Source organism: Ylistrum balloti, unplaced genomic scaffold (assembly GCF_031769215.1).
Source record: "Ylistrum balloti isolate Yb309-2 unplaced genomic scaffold, AGI_CSIRO_Ybal_v1 Utg369932, whole genome shotgun sequence".
NCBI classification, from domain to species: Eukaryota; Metazoa; Mollusca; class Bivalvia; order Pectinida; family Pectinidae; genus Ylistrum; species Ylistrum balloti.
The window spans coordinates 303,771-328,333 of NW_026782044.1; the positions used below are offsets into that span (position 1 = coordinate 303,771).

At 36.4% G+C, this 24,563-nt stretch overlaps 1 protein-coding gene across 1 annotated transcript; it reads right to left on the reverse strand.

Moving 5' to 3' along the window:
- Positions 1-181: 181 nt before the first annotated feature.
- On the reverse strand, positions 182-13,540 carry LOC132547053 (uncharacterized; the record flags this gene model as incomplete). The annotated part of the gene is made up of 3 exons (XM_060210803.1): positions 182-460; positions 12,758-12,826; positions 13,013-13,540. Coding segments are annotated over 3 exons (876 nt in total), but the record flags the coding sequence as incomplete, so codon positions are not given.
- Positions 13,541-24,563: the final 11,023 nt, after the last annotated feature.

The following is a 24,563-nucleotide window of genomic DNA, read 5'->3' on the forward strand; positions in this document are numbered from 1 at the left end:
AGGGAGAACTCGACCACAAGCCCCGACACAACCTCATTGAGAACTGGACCTATAGGCCCCGGAGTCAACCTCATTGAGAACTGGACCTATAGGCCTGGGAGTCAACCTCATTGAGAACTGGACCTATAGGCCCCGGAGTCAACCTCAGGGACAGCTGGACCATTAGGGTCTATAGTCAACCTCAGGCAAACTCATTGAGAACTGGACCTATAGGCCCCTGAGTCGACCTCAGAGAAATCAGACCATTAGGGTCTATAGTCAACCTCAGGGAGAACTCGACCACAAGCCCTGACACAACCTCATTGAGAACTGGACCTATAGGCCCCTGAGTCGACCTCAGAGAAATCAGACCATTAGGGTCTATAGTCAACCTCAGGGAGAACTCGACCACAAGCCCTGACACAACCTCATTGAGAACTGGACCTAAATGCCCCGGAGTCGACCTCAGTGGGAACTGGACCTATAGGCCCCGGAGTCAACCTCATTGAGAACTGGACCTATAGGCCCCGGAGTCGGCCTCATTGAGAACTGGACCTATAGGCCCCGGAGTCAACCTCATTGAGAACTGAACCTATAGGCCTCGGAGTCGACCTCAGAGAAATCAGACCATTAGGCCATTAGACATTCCAGTACTTGGCCACTAGGCACTTCAAGTCATCAGGGAGAACTGGGCTAGACTCTAATCAGCTCATGGAGTCTTGGATCACTAAATACTTAAGTCAGCTTTTGGGAGTATGGGGCCACTAAAGACACTAGTCAACCTCATTAACGGGACCACAAAATAATACTCAACCTAAGGGAGTCCCAGACAACTAGAATCTAGCTATATAGTCAACCTTAGGGATTACCAGACCATTAGACCCAAGTCAACCTCAGGGAGCACTGTATTTCTAGACTCCACTTGGCTCTAGTCAACCTTAGGGGTTAGAACTGGACCATTAGGTTCTATAGTCAACCACAGGGAGAACTGGACCATTAGACCCAAGTCAACCTCAGGGAGCACTGTATTTCTAGACTCCACTTGGCTCTAGTCAACCTTAGGGGTTAGAACTGGACCGTTAGGTTCTATAGTCAACCACAGGGAGAACTGGACCATTAGGCTCTAGACAACCTCAGGGAGAACAGGACCATTAGACCCAAGTCAACCTCAGGGAGAACTGGACCATTAGGCTCTAGTCAACCTCAGGGAGAACTGGACTATTAGGCTCTATAGTCAACCTCAGGGAGAACTGGACTATTAGGCTCTATAGTCAACCTCAGAGAGAACCGGACTATTAGACCCAAGTTAACCCTCAGGGAGATCTGGACCATTAGACCCAAGTCAACCTCCGTGAGAACTGGACCATTAGACCCAAGTCAACCCTCAGGGAGAACTGGACTATTAGACCCAAGTCAACTTCAGGGAGAACTGGACCATTAGGCTCTATAGTCAACCTCAGGGAGAACTGGACTATTAGACCCAAGTCAACCTCAGGGAGAACTGGACCATTAGGCTCTATGTCAACCTCAGGGAGAACTGGACCATTAGACCTAAGTCAACCTCAGGGAGAGCTGGACCATTAGGCTGTAGTCAACCTCAGGGAGGACTGGACCATTAGGATCTGTTCAACCTCATGGAGAACAGGACATTAGGCTCTATGGTCAACCTCAGGGAGAGCTGGACCATTAGGCTCTATAGTCAACCTCAGGGCGAACCGAACCATTAGGCTCTAGTCAACCTCAGGGAGGACTGGACCATTAGGATCTATAGTCAACCTCAGGGAGAGCTGGACCATTAGGCTCTATAGTCAACCTCAGGGAGAGCTGGACCATTAGACCCAAGTCAACCTCCAGGATAACTGGACCATTAGACCCAAGTCAACCTCAGGGAGAACTGGACCATTAGGCTCTATGTCAACCTCCAGGATAACTGGACCATTAGGATCTATAGGCAACCTCATGGAGAACTGGACCATTAGGCTTTATTCAACCTTAGGGAGAACTGAACCATAAGGATCTGTTCAACCTCATGGAGAACCGGACCATTAGCGCTCTATTCAACCTCAGGGAGAACTGAACCATTAGGGTCTATTCAACCTCCAGGAGAACTGGACCATTAGACCCAAGTCAACCCTCAGGGAGAACTGGACCATTAGGATCTATAGGCAACCTCATGGAGAACTGGACCATTAGGCTTTATTCAACCTTAGGGAGAACTGAACCATAAGGATCTGTTCAACCTCATGGAGAACCGGACCATTAGCGCTCTATTCAACCTCAGGGAGAACTGAACCATTAGGGTCTATTCAACCTCAGGGAGAACTGGACCATTAGACCCAAGTCAACCCTTAGGGAGAACCGGACCATTAGGCTCTATAGTCAACCTCAGGGAGAACCGAACCATTAGGCTCTAGTCAACCTCAGGGAGAACCGGACCATTAGACTCTAGTCAACCTCATGGAGAACTGGACTATTAGACCAAAGTCAACCTCATGGAGAACTGGACTATTAGGATCTATAGTCAACCTCATGGAGAACTCGACCATGAGGCTCTATAGTCAACCTCATGGAGAACTGGACTATTAGGATCTATAGTCAACCTCATGGAGAACTCGACCATTAGACCCAAGTCAACCTCAGGGAGAGCTGGACCATTAGACCCAAGTCAACCTCAGGGAGAGCTGGACCATTAGACCCAAGTCAACCTCAGGGAGAACTGGACCATTAGACCCAAGTCAACCTCAGGGAGAGCTGGACCATTAGACCCAAGTCAACCTCACGGAGAACTGGACCATTAGACCCAAGTCAACCTCAGGGAGAACTGGACCATTAGACCCAAGTCAACCTCAGGGAGAACTGAACCATTAGGCTACTTGGCTCTAGTCAACCTCAGGGAAAACTGAACTACTAGGCCCTTGTTAACCTGGATCAGTAGCTAATTGTAGCTATGATTTAGGTATCTGAATTGATTGGAAAAAGACATCAATACATCAATCTGGAATTTTTTATTATTTAGAATATGCATTCTACACCTTTCTTCAACAATCAAAAGGAAGATAAGAAAAGTTCTCAAAATGTCATTTTTGAACACTACCTTTTGAATATCGGCAAATGTTTCATTGTATTTTTGTTCTGGCATGATGTACAGTATATATTAGTCCACATATATCTGACAATAATATATATAGGTTGGATGGCTTTCTGTCCCCCAATTAGCCATGTCATGTTGTGACAAATTGTGTTCTTGATTTATTAAAAAATTCTCAGCTTGATACTTACACTTGCGAGGCAATATAGAAAAAATACCAAATGTCAGTTTTCATTTTGTAACGTCAATATCATGAAATTTGATTTACATATTATATTGTTGACATATGATAGCGAGCATATGTCAGATATACTTATCCAGTATCATTATTGTACAACACTTGTAAGCTGACAATGTCTTTAAGATCTGGGTCGTCGGTGATGATTAATATAGGACAGTGTACAGTAAATAAAAGTTAGGTGGACAGGTGTATAATGCAAAGATGGCGTTGCCTTCTCCAACCATGTATAACCTTCATACTAATTTCAATCTTAGGGGCTATTGCGTTCACCTGACACAGGGGTCAGTCGTCAGTAATTATGACAACTCGTCTGTGCTTGTTGTTGTCTAAGTATAGCGACAGCGACACTGTGCCAGGTGTAAAATACTGAAGTAACTGACAAATCTTACGTGATTAATTAACAAGAAGACGTTTGTTTTACTGTCTGTTCCGGTTCATGATGGACAGTGACACGAGAGACTTTCTGTGCAGTATATGTCTGAGGAATTCAGGGTCTAGAAGTCGGTGACAGAGGACCAATGGGAGGGGCATTTCTGACTCATTATATTGACATCTAGTTATTCAGGCACTTAATGTTAGGGATATTTTCTTGCCCTGTTTGTGAGGGAGCAAAGTTAGAAAGGGTCAGTTGTTGAATTCATATTTTCATAATACCGATAGCTCTGATACAGTCATATTATGCATTGTACTACAAAAATTAAGGATGATGGTGATTGTTTTGGAAAATTTATTTATTAAGCAAGTCTATTTTCTACTCTTACTGCCTTTCATCAAACGAGTATAATGAAAATACGTAAAATCTAAATTCATGTTGACTTATTGCTGAAGACCAAAATGTCTTTTTCACTCCTAGAGAGTTCCATTTCTCTCTAGGTTGACCTATTGATTGTCTTATTGTCTTTGATCTAAATATTGCATGTCCATGAATTGACTTCAAACTTTAAATATAAATTCTATGGATCATTCATTTCTTAAATTTTTGAAAAATTTGATATTCTTAATTAAAAAAATGTATGCTATAAAATCATTTACTTTCATGGGGCTTAATTTTCATGGTTTTTCCAAAAAATCACTATTTCATTGACACTCGATTTCATGGATAGATAAAGCTCAATTAGTTTACTTGACATATGAATTCATGAATTAAGTACCCCCAAAATCAACGAAAATAACTCCTGAAAAAAATGAATGATTTTTAGAACAATGTATACGTTGTATATTTAATCTTGGTCATCATATGACATAAGACACATGTGTTTTCTGTTCCTGTTATCAGAGGATATTCTAGTGGAAGCAGATCTGTGAATACATATTTGAATTTATCTTGGACTATTGCACTTTTTCACCAGCCGTTAGGTGCAGATATTTACAGATGATATAATGATTTTTGAAAATGCAAAGAATGACAGTAATTTACTGCCGAATGCCTTCAACATTGTCAGCGTTCCCATCCCGCTGATTATGGACCAAGAGTTCTCTGTGATTAACCTGCCTCTGGTAACCGTGGCGTTACCAATGAATTTCCCTTGTAGATTCTGTTGCATGTGTTACACAAATCTCACCGTTTGTTTCCCAGGCTTTTATCCTTCAATGCGTTTTAAGACCTTGCAGGTTTTATAACCAATTATCGCATTCACTGGGTAAAACCCTAACATGTTTCTAAAGCATGGATAGTTGAAATTCTATCATACATGCTTATTTGTTTTCTCCTCTTGTTTCAATTACTTGGTCTTTAAAATTGGACTTCTATGAGTTCCAAGATGGTATTGAATTTGACAAGTAGGAAACTTTAAAATGAGGAAATGTTTAAATACTTACTTTAGTTTAAGTTTGGTGTTAAAATGTTCTGACTAATGTTGGAGTGATTTGTTATTTCACTGTGTATAGAAGACACCTCTCTTGGACAGTCTTTTCTGTCATATAATTTGTGGAGGAATCCATTTCTGCTGACTTTTCTTCACAATATGTATTGTTCAGGAGATTGTTCAGTGTATCATTAACCTTATTCTCTCCAAGGTCTGGGTGGCCCACACCACTGAACCTCTCTACTATGCTGTGCCACTATACATTTTGTCTCACCTCTGATGAGTTACAATTTAGTAATGAAAGTGGTCAGGTGATATTAAATGGAACAAGGTATACCCACACAATTTAGACTACCAGGCAGTGTCTTTTCCACCGTGAATTTTTAATGGATTAAATTAATGTAGATTACTTATAATTACTTGATTAGAAGCCTAATTGTTTTGGTATCAATGATTGCACTGTTCAGTATTTCTGTAGAAGTATGGCAGGTTGTGGAATTAAACAATTATGTAACTGTTACATATGGGTATGAGAGCTTAAACTCCGGTTGAAGTGATGGAACTCAATAAATCTACGCTTTTTTGAACTTGTTGAAAAATGTACCTAGTCATAGATGTCACCAGAGATATATAGAAAAAAGTTCTCTTGTTGAATTGTTGATTATTTTTTTCTGGTCATTTAAAAAAAAAAATATCAACATTTGAAATTGCAGATGTTTGTAAGACAGTAGTTAACATAGTAGTACTGACAATATCTTAATTACAGATAAAATTGGTTGAAGCAGGTGCTCTGCAATCACCTTTATCTCCTTCCTGTATCAGTAAGACGAGAGTAATCTAGATGGGCCAGGAATTAAAACACAGAATCAGATGTTGCACTTTTCAAATGTGACTGGTGTCTAAGTTTGAGGTTTACATGTATAAACATCTGGAGCAGGATGCTTAAGCACTGTTATCTTGAAAGAGTTTTAAATTTAAATTTTTTTTGTTTAAAAAAACAGTAAAATTATGCAATTTTTGAAAATGATTGAAATATGAACTTTTTCATGCATTGTTTTTCAAAACATTTGCAGGTTTGCTGTTTATGGATCTCGCTTATTATAGAGATAGTTTTCTAAAATAAAATATTAGGTGGGTAATCCTTTGACAGGAGTTAAGTCTGGACATTTAAAATGATAATGTGTTTTGTATTTTATAACCTTACAAATTGATTTTGAAGGAAGAAAATTTGTAATTTTACCAAGGTTTTAACATTAGCTTATGTAATGTTTCTGGAACCTATAGACTTACAAATCTGTAAACATTGGGTGATGTTTAGCACCAGTCCCTCAACACACATCTTCGTCATCTACTGTTAGCTGGTACAGATGACTTCCATCCTGTGTGGCCAACAGCCAACAACAGAAAGCTTTTAGCAGCAGGGCAGTGTATGCTGGTATACAAGACCTACAGGCTATAAATGTGTCACTTTCCTACACCAATTGCAGTCCACCTTGCATATTGTCTCCATTGGGACCACGGCATACACATGTTTGGCAAGACTTCAGTTGACTGCCAGTCAGATACCTTCTGTAAAGAACAACATATCTATGTCATTGTTACTCTTAACAATACAGGTCAAGAAATAGACAAATTATGTTGTTCAAATCAAGACATTGCTCACAGAATTTTCAGTAACATCATTTTTTGTCATTCAGTATCCAACTTCCTTCTACTTATATAATTTAAAACTTAGACACTAATATTTTTCTATTTGTTGGGACTCCCAAAAATCTGTGGAAAATGTTAACCTTCACGTAAGAAAAATTGGAAGATTCTAGCCAGCTACATATGTCAGAATAATATATAATGCTTGCCATTTTATATGGTCTTGTGTAATTAGAGTGAATTTATCACGAGAGGAGATACACCAGGAAGTTCACAGCTTATTTCATGATGTAGTGATCGCTTGGGAAAATCGGTGAATGGCAAATATTAAATGAGAGGAAAGTAAATTGCACAACAGAGGCTGACTATGGTTTTTGTTGAAATAAATGAAAATGATTTGAACTTTTACATACCTGACACTCAGTGCACCTGTTAACAATTGAAAATTAACCTTAACATTTAAAAAGCAGACCAGATTTTACTTTTATCATGACTTTAACCTTGTTCAAGATAAAACCAATTTGCCTATAAACAATTGAAAGAAAAAACAACTTTGCCTTGTCCAAGACAGACACAATTCTGTGGTATAAATTGTAAAAGACCCATAAACTTGTCCAAGGCAGGTCCATGCAGTTTGCTTGTTAACAATTGTAAAATAACTGTAACCTTTTCAAAAACAGGCTAGATTATCCTTTATCATGACTTTAACCTTGTTCAAGGTAAGACCAATTTGCCAATTAACAATTAACAGAAGAAAAAAACAACACAATTCACTGGTATAAATTGTAAAATAACCATTACTTTGTCCAAGGCTGGCCAAAATTTCCTATTAGCATTACTTTGACCTTGTAAAAGGTAGGACTTATTTATCTATTAACAGTTAAAAAAACCCTTAACATTGACCAGGGCAGAACCAATTTTCCATTTATCATTGTAAAGAAGAGGCATAATTTGGCTGAATCACACAATGATTCTGCAGCTTAAGTCCTTGTCAATTAAGTCAACATCTGCAAACCTTCCCAAATGCAGACCCAATTTGCCTGTTAACATTTCAGAAAGAACCTTTACCAATGCATAACCTTAAGCTTGTCCAAGGCAGGTCCAATTTGACTCTAAACATTTGTAAAAGACATTTTAGTTTGTCCATGGTGGGGAAACTTGCTTGTTATAATTTCAAAAATACATTTAACCTGTCCATGTCAGGTCCAATGTGTGTTTATTAGTAATTCACAATGTGTGATGTTTCTACCGTGGATACCATCTGGTATATACAGTGAGAAAGCATACAAAGTGATATGTTTCTACCATGGATGCCATCTGGTATATACAGTCAGAAAGCATACAATGTGTGATGTTTCTGCCATGGATGTCATCTGGTATATACAGTGAGAAAGCATACAAGGTGTGATGTTTCTGCCATGGATGTCATCTGGTATATACAGTGAGAAAGCATACAATGTGTGATATTTCTGAAATGGATGTCATCTGGTATATACAGTGAGAAAGCATACAAGGTGTGATGTTTCTGCCATGGATGTCCTCTGGTATATACAGTGAGAAAGCATACAATGTGTGGTGTTTCTACCATGGATGTCATCTGGTATATAGTGAGAAAGCATACAATGTGTGATATTTCTGCCATGGATGTCCTCTGGTATATAGTGAGAAAGCATACAATGTGTGATATTTCTGCCATGGATGTCCTCTGGTATATACAGTGAGAAAGCATACAATGTGTTATGTTTCTACCGTGAATGTCATCTGGTATATAGTGAGAAAGCATACAATGTGATATGTTTCTGCCATGGATGTCCTCTGGTATATACAGTGAGAAAGCATACAAAGTGTGATGTTTCTGCCATTATGTACATATTGTTCTCTTGCCATTTCAATGACTTCAGTTATGACATTATAAATGATATGCTTGATCACTGTCTCTTGAAATAGTAAACATATTAGCATTGCAGTATGAATGAAAATCTGTGGTTAACGTCACTTAAAGGAGTGTACATTGTAGATATTAGAGCACTATGAAACTAAACTTGATGTTCAAGGTCAAATTAGTATAATTTTCAGTTATTTTCCCTGTGTTTAAAACATCAAACTGTTAAAGGTAGCTTTAGGACACTTGAACTAGTCTGTACTGATTATATAAGACTTTTAAACTGTTATCAGGTCATCATGACCTTAAGCTACAGGTTTCTTACTAAAAATAGAATAAACGCAAAATAGTGTATCTAAGAAAAGGTCAAGGTAACAAAGTCTACTCTGAAGGCCAAATTATACGTAATTTAAATAAATATTTTTTCATATGCTAATGCTTATATACATGGATAATGATGGATCTAAATAAATTCTTCAATCTAAATTAACATACATTTCGATAAAAGGAAATTTTCCCCACTTGAATGTTGGGATACACCTGTTAAAGGCTAGAGAAAAGCCTTGTTTGGTTACCTTGTCTGAAATTGTTGAATTGTTTAAATGTTCTCCTGGATATATATCATTTGAAAATGATTGATGCTATGATATTATATCCTTGTATTTATTTACAGTAGAACAAGGACAAAATATGAAAAAGAGAAAGATCAGAAGCCCTTGTGGAAGTATGAGGAGAAAAAGACCCTGTGAACTTTTAAGGGTAAGTTTTTGCCTGTGTCATGAACCAACTTGCATTGTGAACCCATTTCTAAAATCCAAGCAATATTTTCTTCTTATAAGGAGGATCAGAAAAGCTGAAAAAGATCATTTGTTAATGTACTTCTTTTGGGAATCTTTTTCAGGGCTGTACCCCCCCTCCCACCATTACACACAGACACAGACACAGACACCGTCCCAATTTTACCTTTCAGGTTTTGATATCTGCTTCCATGATAATAGAAATTTTCATTCTCGATTATGAGAGATATCTCTTCTATAATGAAATGTTTTACTTCAGATGAATAACTCTTGATAAATGGTATGTTGATATCAATTGTTTGCAGTAATGAATATAGAAACGCTACTATTAATGATAAGTTTACTATTAAGTTGAATTATTCATGGTGATGAAGATAGAATTGGCTGCTTTTCTGGTAAATGTTGTGACAAAATTAATGGTTTAAAATGATCAATCCACAATATTTCACAAAATTGCTGTGATAAATATGATAAAATTGATTGTTTGGAACAATTGTGATGGAGACTGTTGCTTTCTTGGATCCTTTTCATGATGAAGACTGAACTACACCAAGAATTATCTGTTATACAATTGATGAAGATAAAACTTTAGTTTAATTTTATCTACTTGGTCCTGTGCTAGCCTTGGTAATTTCATTCTCTAAGTATATCTAACATTTTTGGTATATGCCATAGCATATCACTTGCGTGTTGATTCCTCAGATAACGTTCTGCCCCTATAATATCTATCCTTTCCCTGGTAAGAAGATAGACAGTGTAGAGGGGTTACCTGTGTTTGGTTGGGGGACTGCAGCCATCACTTTGTGTCTACCTGGACAGGTTAACGAGCTGTTGTTTGTTATGTGGTGAGGAGGTGGGTCAGGTGGAGACATGAGTCCGGTAACAACCCTACATCAGGGCTGTATGATAAATTAATTCACCAGACAAACATTGTGTTTATGGTGACACTGTTAGACAGGGTTGTGTCATTAACCACTTTTTTTACCTGTCAACTGGAGAGTGAGAGACTTGAGGGAATGTAGACCCCACATCGGCACTGGTCCACGCTGATGGTAATGTGATCTGTGATGGCTTGTTAGCCGCTTTATACACTACCTTTACATGATCATTAAAGACAGACCCACAACCAGAAAAAATCTATCGTCTTTAGATAATTTGAATACAAACTGAATTGCTCCCCTGAAATAGTTCAGATGGGGTACTATTAATTGTTAAGTGAAGAAGTCTTGACAGATTAAAGTGTACCTATTGCCTTCCTCTGTTTCTGGTTCTGTTTGGGATACACTTGTATCAAGTACTTCACCTTAATTAAAATCGTTGACTTTTTCCCATTTAGCTTTGAGAGTATTGGCTCACTTTATCTAAAAGACATGATCAAGCCATGATATGGTATATCACTGGACAATTTGAAGAAAATTCAGACAACATTGTTGGGTCAATTTGATTTGTTTAAGTTGGAACTATCAGAGTTGAAAGTAAGAAATGAATCATGGCAAAGTGTAAACAGGTAACAGCATGGTAAAGACAATTTTAGTTATGGGTACATGGACCTTATAATTCTAAAGGATATATTACTTAGTTGAAACTGAAGGGTTATCATGTCTTCAGGAACTGAAGGGAAGGAGCTTACCAGGGCTTGCTAGGCATGAGAGATTAACATAATCATGTTACTGTAGAGACCTTCTTAGTTAAAACTGAAGGGTTTTCATGTCTTAAGGAGCTGAAGGGAAGGAGCTTACCAGGGTTTGCTAGGCTGGAGAGATGAACATAATCATGTTACTGTAGAGACCTACTTAGTTAAAACTGAAGGGTTTTCATGTCTTAAGGAGCTGAAGGGAAGGAGCTTACCAGGGCTTGCTAGGCATGAGAGTTGAACATAATCATGTTACTGTAGAGACCTTCTTAGTTAAAACTGTAGGCTTATCATGTCTCCAGTAGCTGAAGCTATGGAGCTTGTTTGAGACCTACATCATAACCATTTACAAGTGCTTGCTGGGCATGAGGGACGAATATCATCTGATGGTGAAAGCCCTGCTGAGATGAGCAACAGGCATGCAGAACAAGACGTCTTGGCCTCTTATCATGGGAGCTCTGTCGCTATTCTGATCCTTGTCCTTGGAGCTATTGGGTATATTAGTCTTACAGTTTAAGTTACAGGCAGGAAGAGGAGATAATTGATGTACATAAAACACTTGAGTCAACAGAGAGGATAAAACTCCAGAACTGTTACATTGTCACATGTAATATCAACATTAAGTGTTGTATTGAAGGTAAAAATGTCAACTTGTAAAGTTATGTTTATCGTATCAAATTTAGGTCCGAAGTTTGTTTGTGAGGTTTTATATCCAGTGGAATATTAGACAGGCTAATATCATGCTGTAAAATTAACATGAGGACGATAAACTAACTCTTTTCACATGTTGGATTCAGTATATATTATATATATGGTCAGTCGGTCCATTTGATTCTGTTTCTCTAGCAAGATATTGCAAGAGAATTGAATAAACCATTCAAAATTCACATAAAATTAGCATCAAAATGTAACATAAACTGGTCTCTACACTAATTTCTACCACATCTTTGGTGTTATCTGTCATATTTACTACATATTACCATGTAGAGGTGATAATAAAACACAGGCTCTGTTAATCAGGTCTAAGTGGACGAATTTAGACCACCCTCCTTCTACTAACTTAGCCTTACCACAAGTGATAGTTCCTCAGAACACACCTTACTGTATACTGGTTACACTTTTATAGGCGTTTAATTTCTGTTATGGTGTCAATTTTTCCATTTCCTTGGAGTTTTTTAAGTTAAATTCGAAGAATTTATGTACTACATCTTGATTAAGTTGTAATTTAGGGTGATGGAACCGTCTCATAATTAGCTAGTAATGATGTTTGAGTCTTTAGGTAATTACTGCTAAAGTTTGTGATTTAGCCCTAACAACTGGCACTGATTCACTTTAAGACATTGACCTCAAAAAACCGAATAAAATATGTGTGATTGTAGGCAAAATTTTTGATATTATAAATGTTTTGCTTTAGTTATTTGGCATGAAGGTATAGAATTATTTGTATTAAACCAATTAATGTTGACATGGTGATAATTTTTCAAGGTGAGAGGTGAAAGGTCAGAAGTAAATTAAAATTGTGATTGGCTTGATTTTTTAAAGTCATGTTTAAGCATAAATAGTTACTGATGCAAAATAAAAATAGGACAATTCTACTACTGAAAAACTACTGCATACTACTACTAATTGCTGCTTGTGCCTGTTACTACTACTACTATACTACTACTACTACTACTGCTACTACTACTACTACCACTACTACTACCGTTACTGTTACTACTACCACCACCACTACTACTACTACTACTACTACTACTACTACTACTACTACTACTACTACTACTACTACTGCTACCACTACTACTACCACTACTACTACCACTACTACTACTACTGCTACCACTACTTCTACTACTACTACTACCACTACTACTACTACTACTAATACTACTACTACCACTACTACTACCACTTCTACTACTACCACTACCACTACTAACACTACTACTGCTACCACTACTACCACTACCACCACCGCCACCGCTGCTACAGCTACTACCGCCACTACTACCGCTACCACTACTACTGCCACTACTGCCACCACTGCTACTACCGCCACCACCACCACCGCTGCCGCCGCCACCGCCACTGCCACCGCTGCCACCGCTGCTACCGCCACTTCTACCGCTACCACTGCTACCGCCACTACTACCGCTACCATTGCTACCACCATTACTACCGCTACCACTGCTACCGCTACCACTGCTACCGCCACTACTACCGCTACCGCTACTGCTACCACTGCTACTACCACCACCACCACCACCGCCGCCGCCGCCGCCACGGCCACTACCGCCACCGCTACCACTGCTACCGCTACTACCGCTACCACTGCTACCGCCACTACTACCGCTACTACTGCTACCACTACTACCGCCACTACTACCGCTACCACTACTACTGCCACTACTGCTACCACTGCTACTACTGCCACTAATACTACTGCCACTACTACTACTACCACTACCACTGCCACTACTACTACTACCACTACCACTACCACTACCACTACTACTACTACCACGTCTACTACTACTACTGCTACCACTACTACTACTACTACTACTACTACTACTACCACTACTACTACTACTACTACTACTACTACTACTACCACTACCACTACCACTACCACTACTACTACTACTACTACTACTACTATTACTACCACCACTACTACTACTACTACTACTACTACTACTACTACTACTACCACTACTACTACTACTACTACTACTACTACTACTACTACTGCTACTACTACTACTACTACTACTACTACTACTACTACCGATACCACTACCACTACCACTACTACTACTACTACTACTACTACTACCACTACTACTACTACTACTATTACTACCACTACTACTACCACCACTACTACTACTACCACTACCACTACCACTACCACTACTACCACTCCTACCTCTACTACAACTGCCATTACTATTACCACTACTATTTTATCATTAATAGGTCTTTACAGTTAGATTTAACATTATGGTACATTAGGTTTCTTCTTTAACATCTTTTACCACTTTCTGACCCCTTAATCTGCTGATTTTTGAAATTAATGAAAATGGTAAAATTGTGTTTATTAGCCAGTTCTTGTGAAACTGAGTTAGTTTTAGGCAAAAGAATGGACAAAGTCTTGAAAAATAGGAAAAACACATTGAAAAATTTTAATGGTCCATATTTAGTACAAAAAGTACACAAGTTATGATGTCTCACTTTGAAAATTACAAAGAATGCATACTTTTTTAGCTAGCATGTGACCTGAAGGATCGAGGTAGGCTTAAATCATACCATTGAGTGTTGTTGTCTATCAACTGTCATCTATCATCTGTATGTCGACAGTTTCTTAAAATGATTTCTTTTTCTTAAGCACAGAGTGAAATTTAACCTGATTTAACTGAAAGTATACTTTGTTAGGTGGTGGGGATCCAAAAATGTGCAAATGGAGGAGCTGATCTCCCTGAGGGACAGGGCCAAAAGGGCCGAAAGAGTCGAAATTCAGTTTGAGTCAAAATAATTTCCAAGTCCTAATTATTTTTCTGCTTCGTCATTGCAATTCTAGTTCGGATGACACAAATTTCTTGGAGTCATAATTTCGTTTGAGTTGAAGTAATTTTGCAGTACCTTCAATTGTAAAACAAGGGAAAAGTCATTTGTTGTCTCTGAAATAATTATTGTCTTCTGAAGAAATCGGTCAATACCTACACAGAGTGGAAAGTCACCTGGGCATAACACATGGCTAATTGTGTATTGGTCCATTGTACACACAACACTTGGTCTCCGACAATTAATTACCAGTTTAATTATCCATTTAAATGTTGGCTTCTTAATTAGCGTAATTAGTACAACTATCCTGTAACAGTGACTTCAAGTTTCATGTTTTATTACATCTTTAGGCCTTAGGCCCGTCAGTGCATATCACATATACATTACATGATGCAATGAAGAGAAGAAGACTATTGTTATAGACTCTATATATAATTAGGGATTTCACAATTTATTATCTTCATCAATAGAAATACCTAACATACAAAGTTCTTTAACATTGTGGATACTCAGTAATTCAAATAACTTAAAGACTGAAGGTTTTCTCCAATAATATAACTTAATAAAATGAGCTCGAAAGTCTTGGAATTGTCTGCATATTAGTGAAAAATGGAATTCATCCTCAACTTCAGTAACAGAGTAACACTGTTTACAATATCTTTCTGCCCTTGGAATATTTCTTCATCTTCCTGTCTCTATGTCAAAAGAATGACGTGATATACGGGTTCTAGTCAAACATATACAGTATTTAATTGGTATATGTTTACTAACATAAAAACTGCAAAGAAAAAGTTTGATCTACGAAATATTTATACTTAAAACATTTTGGTGAATTTTCCAACGTAGGCATAATTAATTGCTTTGCATGATCAAATATTCTTTGATTAATCTCCAATAAAATTAAATTTGGTTGAGTGACACTATTAGGATTTATCCATACATCACTAAAACCTACATTATCTAATTCTTCCTTAACAGAAGTGACCCCATTGAAAATATTTCTGTTACACAGGTTTAACAGAAAATGATATGATTTGGATACAATACAGCTATCTGAAAATCGTATTTTAAACCAGTAATTGCGCTTTCTATATTTTCTCAAAAATTCCGAAGGAAACCATCCCAATTCAGAATAAACCATACTGCTACACACTGACATCTTTACATTTAACAGTTTTTTTCTGAAAGCACATGTTCTACATCAGACCCTTTATATGAACCCCATATTTTGCCTGCATGATAAAGAATACTACAATGAAATAAACCATAATTCTAGTTTTATCTAGGTTTACAGGTAAGATTCCATTTAATTGAAATTGACATCTAGATTATCAAGCAGGTCTTGAAGACCTTCCACAGATTCAGAAACAAGGCCGTTGTCATACAACAGTAGATATAAGTTTAATTCTTTGAATAAAAAAATGATTCAAAATCATTAATGTATAGAGAAAAAAATAACCTAAATAATATTTCACCCTCCGATTGGCCGACTTACCTGTATGTTTAACAAGTAATGTGTTTATACAAGACGTGAAAACATTTTGGTTTTTTGCATCTTTAGGAATGATAAAAATGAAACCTTCAAACCAAAACAAACATTTTGATGAAATCTGATAACCATGACTCAGAAACAAATTTTTGTGCTTGTTTACTAAAGGACTGTGGCTGGGTACTTTGCTAGATTTAGTGCTTGGACAGTAAAGTGATGAAAGTAGTTTTCATTGATAGAGTCTATATCTATACATGATTTATTAAGTCTTGTACCTGTGTAATGTTTTCTATAACAGGTAAAAAAACTATCCAGTGCCGCTTTTTCCATATGTTTATTCAATCATTGTAAAGTCAGTCATGTTAATATGATCTGTAGATTTATACATCATTTCTAGTTGCATATCAAAATAAAATTTTAGTTTCATTTTAGTGACTTATATCCTTGTAATTTTGAGTTTCTACTGAGCATAACATGTCATCTGTTGTCTGTCACCATTTTTCCTTAAAGTTACTATTAGTCATAAATTTTGGAAATTTAACAAGTATTTTAAAACCCTTCTTCTGTAGGAGTGATTGGATTTTGTCTAAATTTGGTCAAAGTATTGTTAGGGGAAAGGGATACAATTTTATACCACGGTGTGTTGTCCGTCATGGATCTGTCTGACATTTGTCCGTCTGGTGTCAACTTTTCCATTTAAAGGAATTCTTCAAAAAAACCAGCAGACCAAAATGTCTTGTTATTTGGCAGGTTGGTTGCTGGGATGAAGTCTGATAACCCTTATTCGAGGTCACAGGGGTCAAATTTGTGACTAAAAGTAAGGTTAAGAATTTTGTGTTTTCCTGATAGGTTCCTAGAATGAAGCCACACAAAGTTTGCAAAAGAAAAAAATGACCTTGACCCTGTTTCAAGGTTACAGTTGTCCAACTAGTTAAAATCTTAAGTAACTTCCCATGTCTAACCAAAAGGGGCAAGATCATGGTATTTGGCTGATTGGTTCTTAAGATGATGACTTACAACATTTGTTAAAAGAAATAACCTTGGCCTAAATTGAAGGTCACAGGGATCAAATTTTGTCAAATCTGTAAAAGATTTCTTGTGGTTAACCAAAAGTCTGAGAAGTATGGTATTTGATGGAAAGGTGTTTCTAAGTCAAAGCGCAACAAATTTTGAGAAAAAAAATATATACTTAAAGATTCAGGTCATAACTGAGTAGCCCAAAAGGGGTAATACACCAAATTCTTTAAAATTCTTCTTCTTCTTTAGAAATGCTTGGATTCTCTCCAAATTTTGGCAGGAAGAATCCTTTGGTGGATTGGAATCAATTTTCTGTAATCAGCAGGTCTCTTCTTCTTTAAGAATGCCTTGATGTTGTCCCAACTTGGTTTGAAGCAACAATGGGAAAGAGGAAATCAATTTTGTATGAATGGCTAGGAAACAGAGAATTTACATTGAAATCCTTTTTCTGTTTGGATGAAGATATTTTAACCAAATTTGTTGAGGAGCATTCTAATGGGTGAAGGGGTACCTGTTTGGTATTAGTGATGAGTCTTGATCCCCTGGCACCTGAGCGGCCAGGCCTAAAGGGGAATATATAGCAATTTTTTGTTAAAATATATGGATATACATATGAAGAATCCTCTAAATTTAATTTGGTTTAAGCATTACCTAACAAATAAAACCAGGTAAGCAATACAGACCCTGTGGGCCTCTTGTACTAAAAGAAAAAGTACAAATCCGACTGTACTAAAAACAACATTAAAGTGTACTATGGTGTGCATTTTATTGGTATAGGTCCATATGAGACACTTCATTGATATAAATATATGGTCTTGTCTTGTGGGTATTAATATGTTTTGGTTATTGTTTGAAAAAAAAATCATTTTTTTCCTAATGGTTAGTCTCAAAATCAGAATTTTAACGTCATTCAATTAGCACTATCGGGTAGCTGTGAAGCTGACATGTCTAGGGACTAAGGTCTTTAGTCAGAGGTATAGGGTAACAGTTGGGCAGCCGAGTGTAAAATTGGGGCTAAGGTGTCGGGATCTGTTGAGTGGTATGATTTATGAGCTTAAAAAGTTACAGTAACACTTAAACAGACTCTTATAGGGGCATAAGGTAAAGACAGGACACCAATAACTTGCACTATTTTTCTACAACTTTCTGTATCCAGTCTGTACAGTAACACAGGGTTATGTTGATAGCTGAAAGTAAGTATACTGTTTGTGTAATAGTTTCCAATGGTTTCACTTAATAGTCTTTTGTTTGTGTAATAGTTTCTCAATGGTTTCACTAAATTGTCTTTTGTTGGTGTAATAGATTCTCAATGGTTACACTAAATAGTCTTTTGCTGGTGTAATAGTATCTCAATGGTTACACTAAATGGTCTTTTGCTGGCGTAATAGTTTCTCAATGGTTTCACTACAGTCTTTTGCTGGTGATATAGTTTCTCAATGGTTTCACTAAATAGTCTTTTGTTGGTGTAAAAGTTTCTCAATGGTTACACTTCAAAGTCTTTTGTTGGTGTAATAGATTCTCAATGGTTTCACTACATAGTCTTTTGTTGGTGTAATAGTTTCTCAATGGTTACACTAAATAGTCTTTTGTTGGTGTAAAAGTTTCTCAATGGTTTCACTACATAGTCTTTTGTTGGTGTAATAGTTTCTCAATGGTTTCACTAAGTAGTCTATTGTTGGTGTAATAGTTTCTCAATGGTTTCACTTCAAAGTCTTTTGTTGGTGTAATAGTTTCTCAATGGTTTCACTAAATAGTCTTTTGTTGTTGTAATAGTTTCTCAATGGTTACACTAAGTAGTCTTTTGTTGGTGTAAAAGTTTCTCAATGGTTTCACTAAGTAGTCTATTGTTGGTGTAATAGTTTCTCAGTGGTTACACTACATAGTCTTTTGTTGGTGTAATAGATTCTCAAAGGTTTCACTACAAAGTCCTTTGTTGGTGTAATAGTTTCTCAATGGTTTCACTACATAGTCTTTTGTTGGTGTAATAGTTTCTCAATGGTTTCACTAAATAGTCTTTTGCTGGTGTAATAGTATCTCAATGGTTTCACTACAGTCTTTTGTTGGTGTAATAGTTTCTCAATGGTTTCACTAAATAGTCTTTTGTTGGTGTAAAAGTTTCTCAATGGTTACACTTCAAAGTCTTTTGTTGGTGTAATAGTTTCTCAATGGTTTCACTAAATAGTCTTTTGCTGGTGTAATAGTATCTCAATGGTTTCACTACAGTCTTTTGTTGGTGTAATAGTTTCTCAATGGTTTCACTAAATAATCTTTTGTTGGTGTAATAGTTTCTCAATGGTTACACTAAATAATCTTTTGTTGGTGTAATAGTTTCTCAATGGTTTCACTAAGTAGTCTATTGTTGGTGTAATAGTTTCCCAATGGTTTCACTAAATAGTCTTTTGTTGGTGTAAAAGTTTCTCAATGGTTTCACTACATAGTCTTTTGTTGGTGTAATAGTTTCTCAATGGTTTCACTACATAGCCTTTTGTTGGTGTAATAGTTTCTCAATGGTTTCACTACATAGTCTTTTGTTGGTGTAATAGTTTCTCAATGGTTTCACTACATAGTCTTTTGTTGGTGTAATAGTTTCTCAATGGTTTCACTAAGTAGTCTATTGTTGGTGTATTAGTTTCTCAATGGTTTCGCTAAAGTCTTTTGTTTGTGTAATAGTTTCTCAATTGTTACACTACATAGCCTTTTGTTGGTGTAATAGTTTCTCAATGGTTTCACTACATAGTCTTTTGTTGGTGTAATAGTTTCTCAATGGTTACACTGCCTAGTCTTTTGTTGGTGTAATAGTTTCTCAATGGTTACACTACAGTTGGTGTAATAGTTTCTCAATGGTTTCACTACATAGCCTTTTGTTGGTGTAATAGTTTCTCAATGGTTTCACTACATAGTCTTTTGTTGGTGTAATAGTTTCTCAATGGTTACACTGCCTAGTCTTTTGTTGGTGTAATAGTTTCTCAATGGTTACACTACATAGTCTTTTGTTGGTGTAATAGATTCTCAATGGTTTCACTACATAGTCCTTTGTTGGTGTAATAGTTTCTCAATGTTTACACTACATAGTCTTTTGTTGGTGTAATAGTATCTCAATGGTTTCACTACATAGTCTTTTGTTGGTGTAATAGTTTCTCAATGGTTTCACTACAGTCTTTTGTTGGTGTAATAGTTTCTCAATGGTTACACTTCAAAGTCTATTGTTAGTGTAAGAGTTTCCTAATGATTTCACTTTGTAGCAAATTGTTGGCATATCTTCGCAATGGTTTCACTTTATTGGGAGCATATCTCTGGCTTTTGGTCAGTCTGTAAGTTAAAAACTGCTATAATCCACAATTATCAACTTGCGTATGAAATTTTGACACAACAGATTGTGATGCATTGTCTGCTCAGTCTTTTGTCCAATTTTGGTTCAACAAATACAAGAACTGCTTGTAGAGGCCTTGACTTGGTAAAACAACTCATGTAGCAACTGTAACTTCAACACATGTGATAATTATGCTGTAAAAAGCATTTTGTCTGGATCAATACAAGATTACTGGTTCATGATAAAGATTCAAGCCACAGAGGGCAACAACGTGGAGGTTTTGTGTGAGTATTGCAAAGCATGTAGCTACTAGTGTAGTGATAAGGGGACCAATGTTTGTGAATTGGACCTAAGAATTAATGGAAGCATTAGTTTTACATGTAAAATGAAATGGACTGTTTATTTGGTGTTGGATATTCTTGTTTAATCTAGGATTTGTTTTCAATACTTTAGACACAGGGAAAAACAGGACTAGGCATTTACTAGTGGATGTGCAGCTAGTTGATTGTATCAATAATGAATTCTGACAGATGCCAACATACTCTTTTTCTTTTCCAGTTTGGAAATTTGATGCATAAAGTGTTCTTGAAACACGTCCATGAGGCGATTGACAGGTGTATTTTGATAAAAAAAATTCCAGTTTGAATTGAAATAGTTTTGGAATATTTTATTCATTTTACCATCTACAAAGGAAGAGCAAAACTAATCTTGATTTGTCTATTTAATCACTCCCTAATACACTAGTCCTGAGTGTCTCTTTAGTTCAGGGCAAATATAGTACTTAACAAAAAAAAGCTGCTGATGCAGTGTCATTGCAGTTTAAAATACATGCACCACATTTTAACATACAAAATATCAAATACATAGACACTGCAGAGATATGAAAATTACCAACACATTTAGCTTTGTCTTGTTCATTATTCAACAGGCCACAACGAGGTAAACCTTTGTCATTCCTCATGACCTATTGTGATTGTTTTTTTCTCTGTTCCTATGGCCAATCACTTCTTATATTAAAAATAACTGAAGCAATCTGATGTATGTCACTGTGTAGAAATTATTTTTTCTCAAATAAATAAAACTACCCTATATCTATAATGACTACAGATGGCCAGGAAGTCTTTGTATTAACCTGTATACTGTTATCTTTCTCTCTTCCACAATGCTGCTGGGGAGACTGTTCCTTGCGTTAATGGTTCTAGGAAGAAAAGTTAATGTTTGAATATATCTTAAGTGTAGGAAACAGTTTTCTTACTAACGTCAGTTGAGTCCATCTGATGGTAAATAATTGTGCATCAATCATTACTCTTGTTCCTCCTGACCTTTATATGGCCCCAAACTATGCATTGGAGTCATTGTATGACAATACCTGGGCCAAAAGTCTTGTATTCTCCTGAATCAAATCTCACAGCTTTTCTTTCCTCCTCTGTGATCTGGTGGACTAGACATAAGAATTCCTGGCTGGTGCAATATATTCTAATATTGATCTGACCAGTGTGGTATATGCTTGGGTTTTAATACCTTGATTACATACGAGCATATTCCTGAGGGAGAAACCATTTTGATTGTACATTTGTAACATACTTTTACCATGAAGTGTCTGATTGGCTTGAGTTTCTAAATGATGTTCTTGCACATGGTAAATAGCCTTTATGAGAGAGTATCTCTTATGCCTAATTACGATATGGTTCTTCAGGTCCTTGCTGAGACATCAACTTTCCACAGAGTTCTTCATGGCTCTGTAGGCATTGAAATCTACTGCATTGAGAGGTAGTTTGGATGTACAGCAGGGACAGCAGTGAGCCAATCAGTGTTGTGTTATAGGAATTCCTTCCTTCTGCAGTATTTGCTTCTTCCATCTTCCATCTACAAAGAGTCAAGATGACCTATTGCTATAATATGTTGTCCATTGATGTGTGCCTCCTTTTCCTTTAAAACATTATACTTGCTTAATGCTAGTGAAAATTTCAACCACATTTGGTCTTAAACAGTATTGCAGATTGCGAATCATTTATTATATTTAGAAAGTAGATTTAATCCCTATGGACTTAGGGATTGGCCCCCACAGGTAAGTTAGACATTTTTTTGTTTCAAAGAATACTTCTTCTAAATGCCATAGAAGATTTCAAACTAATTTGGTCTGAAATACCTCTCAAGTTTCATTCACACCATTATGAAAAATTGTTGGAGTTTGTGGAGGAAGAGAAACAGATGATATGTTGTTATTTTCAGCCTGATCAAAGCTTTAACATGATAACCAGAGTTGCTATTTTGTAACATGATTGCGCAACTTTTTTTATGAACAACACCTACCATTTAGGAGTTTCTGATACTTTAAAGGATTGTTTATTTGATTTCATCAGATTTGTTAGACCACCATCAGCAAATTCTGTGGTCAGTCCATCCATCAATTGCCAAATGACCGTTAAGGGCCCTTGCCCTCTTGATAATTCTTCTTGACAGTCAAATATTGTATACTGTAATCCTAAAAAATGAATCTCATGTTACTTTGTATTTCTGAAATGTATGCAGGATATTGGTTATGTAAAGGGGATACCATGACCAGTCAACAGAACTATTGGTCTTAGTAGAAGACTGGAAGGATGGTGGATAATGAAGGTGGATTCTAGGTTATAGGTAGCAACAGGTTCAGATAACCAAACCAAACCTCGGCATATATCACAGAAGGTACTTAAACCATCCTCATTGTTAATGATGGCGGCCCATTAGCATCTTTATGTTTACGACGTAATAACTGTCCACTGAAAAATGATGCTCCTCTTAATTTCCTTCTTAAGGCAGATTTTCACAACATTTTACCTGCATATACATACCTGTGCTCTGTACAGGTATCATTTTATAACAAGAAAAATGGAACATTTTTTACCTTAACAAAGTTTAGGGAGGAGTGGAATGAAATATTTTTACATTTAATTATTTTCTGCAGGTGAATATTTATTCATCTCATCTCTATTATAGTCTAACCAGAATAACATGTCATATAGAATTTACCTGGAATATTGAATTTGGGAAAAGGTTTTCATTCTAAGGCATTAGGTGTATAGTGTATCTCCAGGTGGGTGGAGTCATGGGAAAACTTAAAAGTTATCCAATTATTTGATTTAAATAATATAGAATGTTTAGTGTAAAGTTTGACTGGGACCAATGAAATACTTTGAATTATATACAGCGTCTTTGATTTAAAAGAGCTTGAGATAATGAAGTTTGACTGTATTAGGTGGACTCCAGGTTATAGGTAGCAACAGGTTTAAATAACCACACCAAACCTGGGCATATATCACAAAAGGTACAAACAGAACGATATGTTTATTAATCACATTCAGGTTGTAGATTTTCTAAATGTCTTACATAGTCTTTACAAATAATATTCATCAATGACAAGATTAAGATTTTTTTTTTTTTGAAAAGATACTATGACTATTTTATCACTCAATTTGTGTTTCTAATAGTTTCTGAAAATTCCAAAAAAGGTTTTATTTGTCCAGACTGTGATCAATTGAAAATGGAATTGCTTCATTATTCATATCTTTGAAAAATGCTGCACATCATTAAAAGACATAAGCAGCAGTTACCTCCCCTTAATCATAAATAACTCTGTTATTTCACAATAAGTTAGCTTGGTACAGTGTGGTCAGTCTTGTACTGCCTGTCTATAAAAGTAATATATCTAACTACCTAGCTATGATCAGTATATATCTAATGTCTGTCTATACTTATTTATTTGTATAACTGTTACCTGTCTATAATAACTCTCTATCACACACCTGTCTCTACTAATTATTTGTATAACTGTTACCTATCTATAATATCTCTATATCACACACCTGTCTCTACTTACTTATTTGCATAACTGTTACCTGTCTATAATAACTCTATATCACACACCTGTCTCTACTTACTTATTTGTATAACTGTTACCTGTCTATAATAACTATATATATAACACCTGTCTATACTTACTTATTTGTATAACTGTTACCTGTCTATAATAACTCTATATCACACACCTGTCTCTACTTATTAATTGTATAACTGTTACCTGTCTATAATAACTATATCACACACCTGTCTCTACTGATTATTTGTA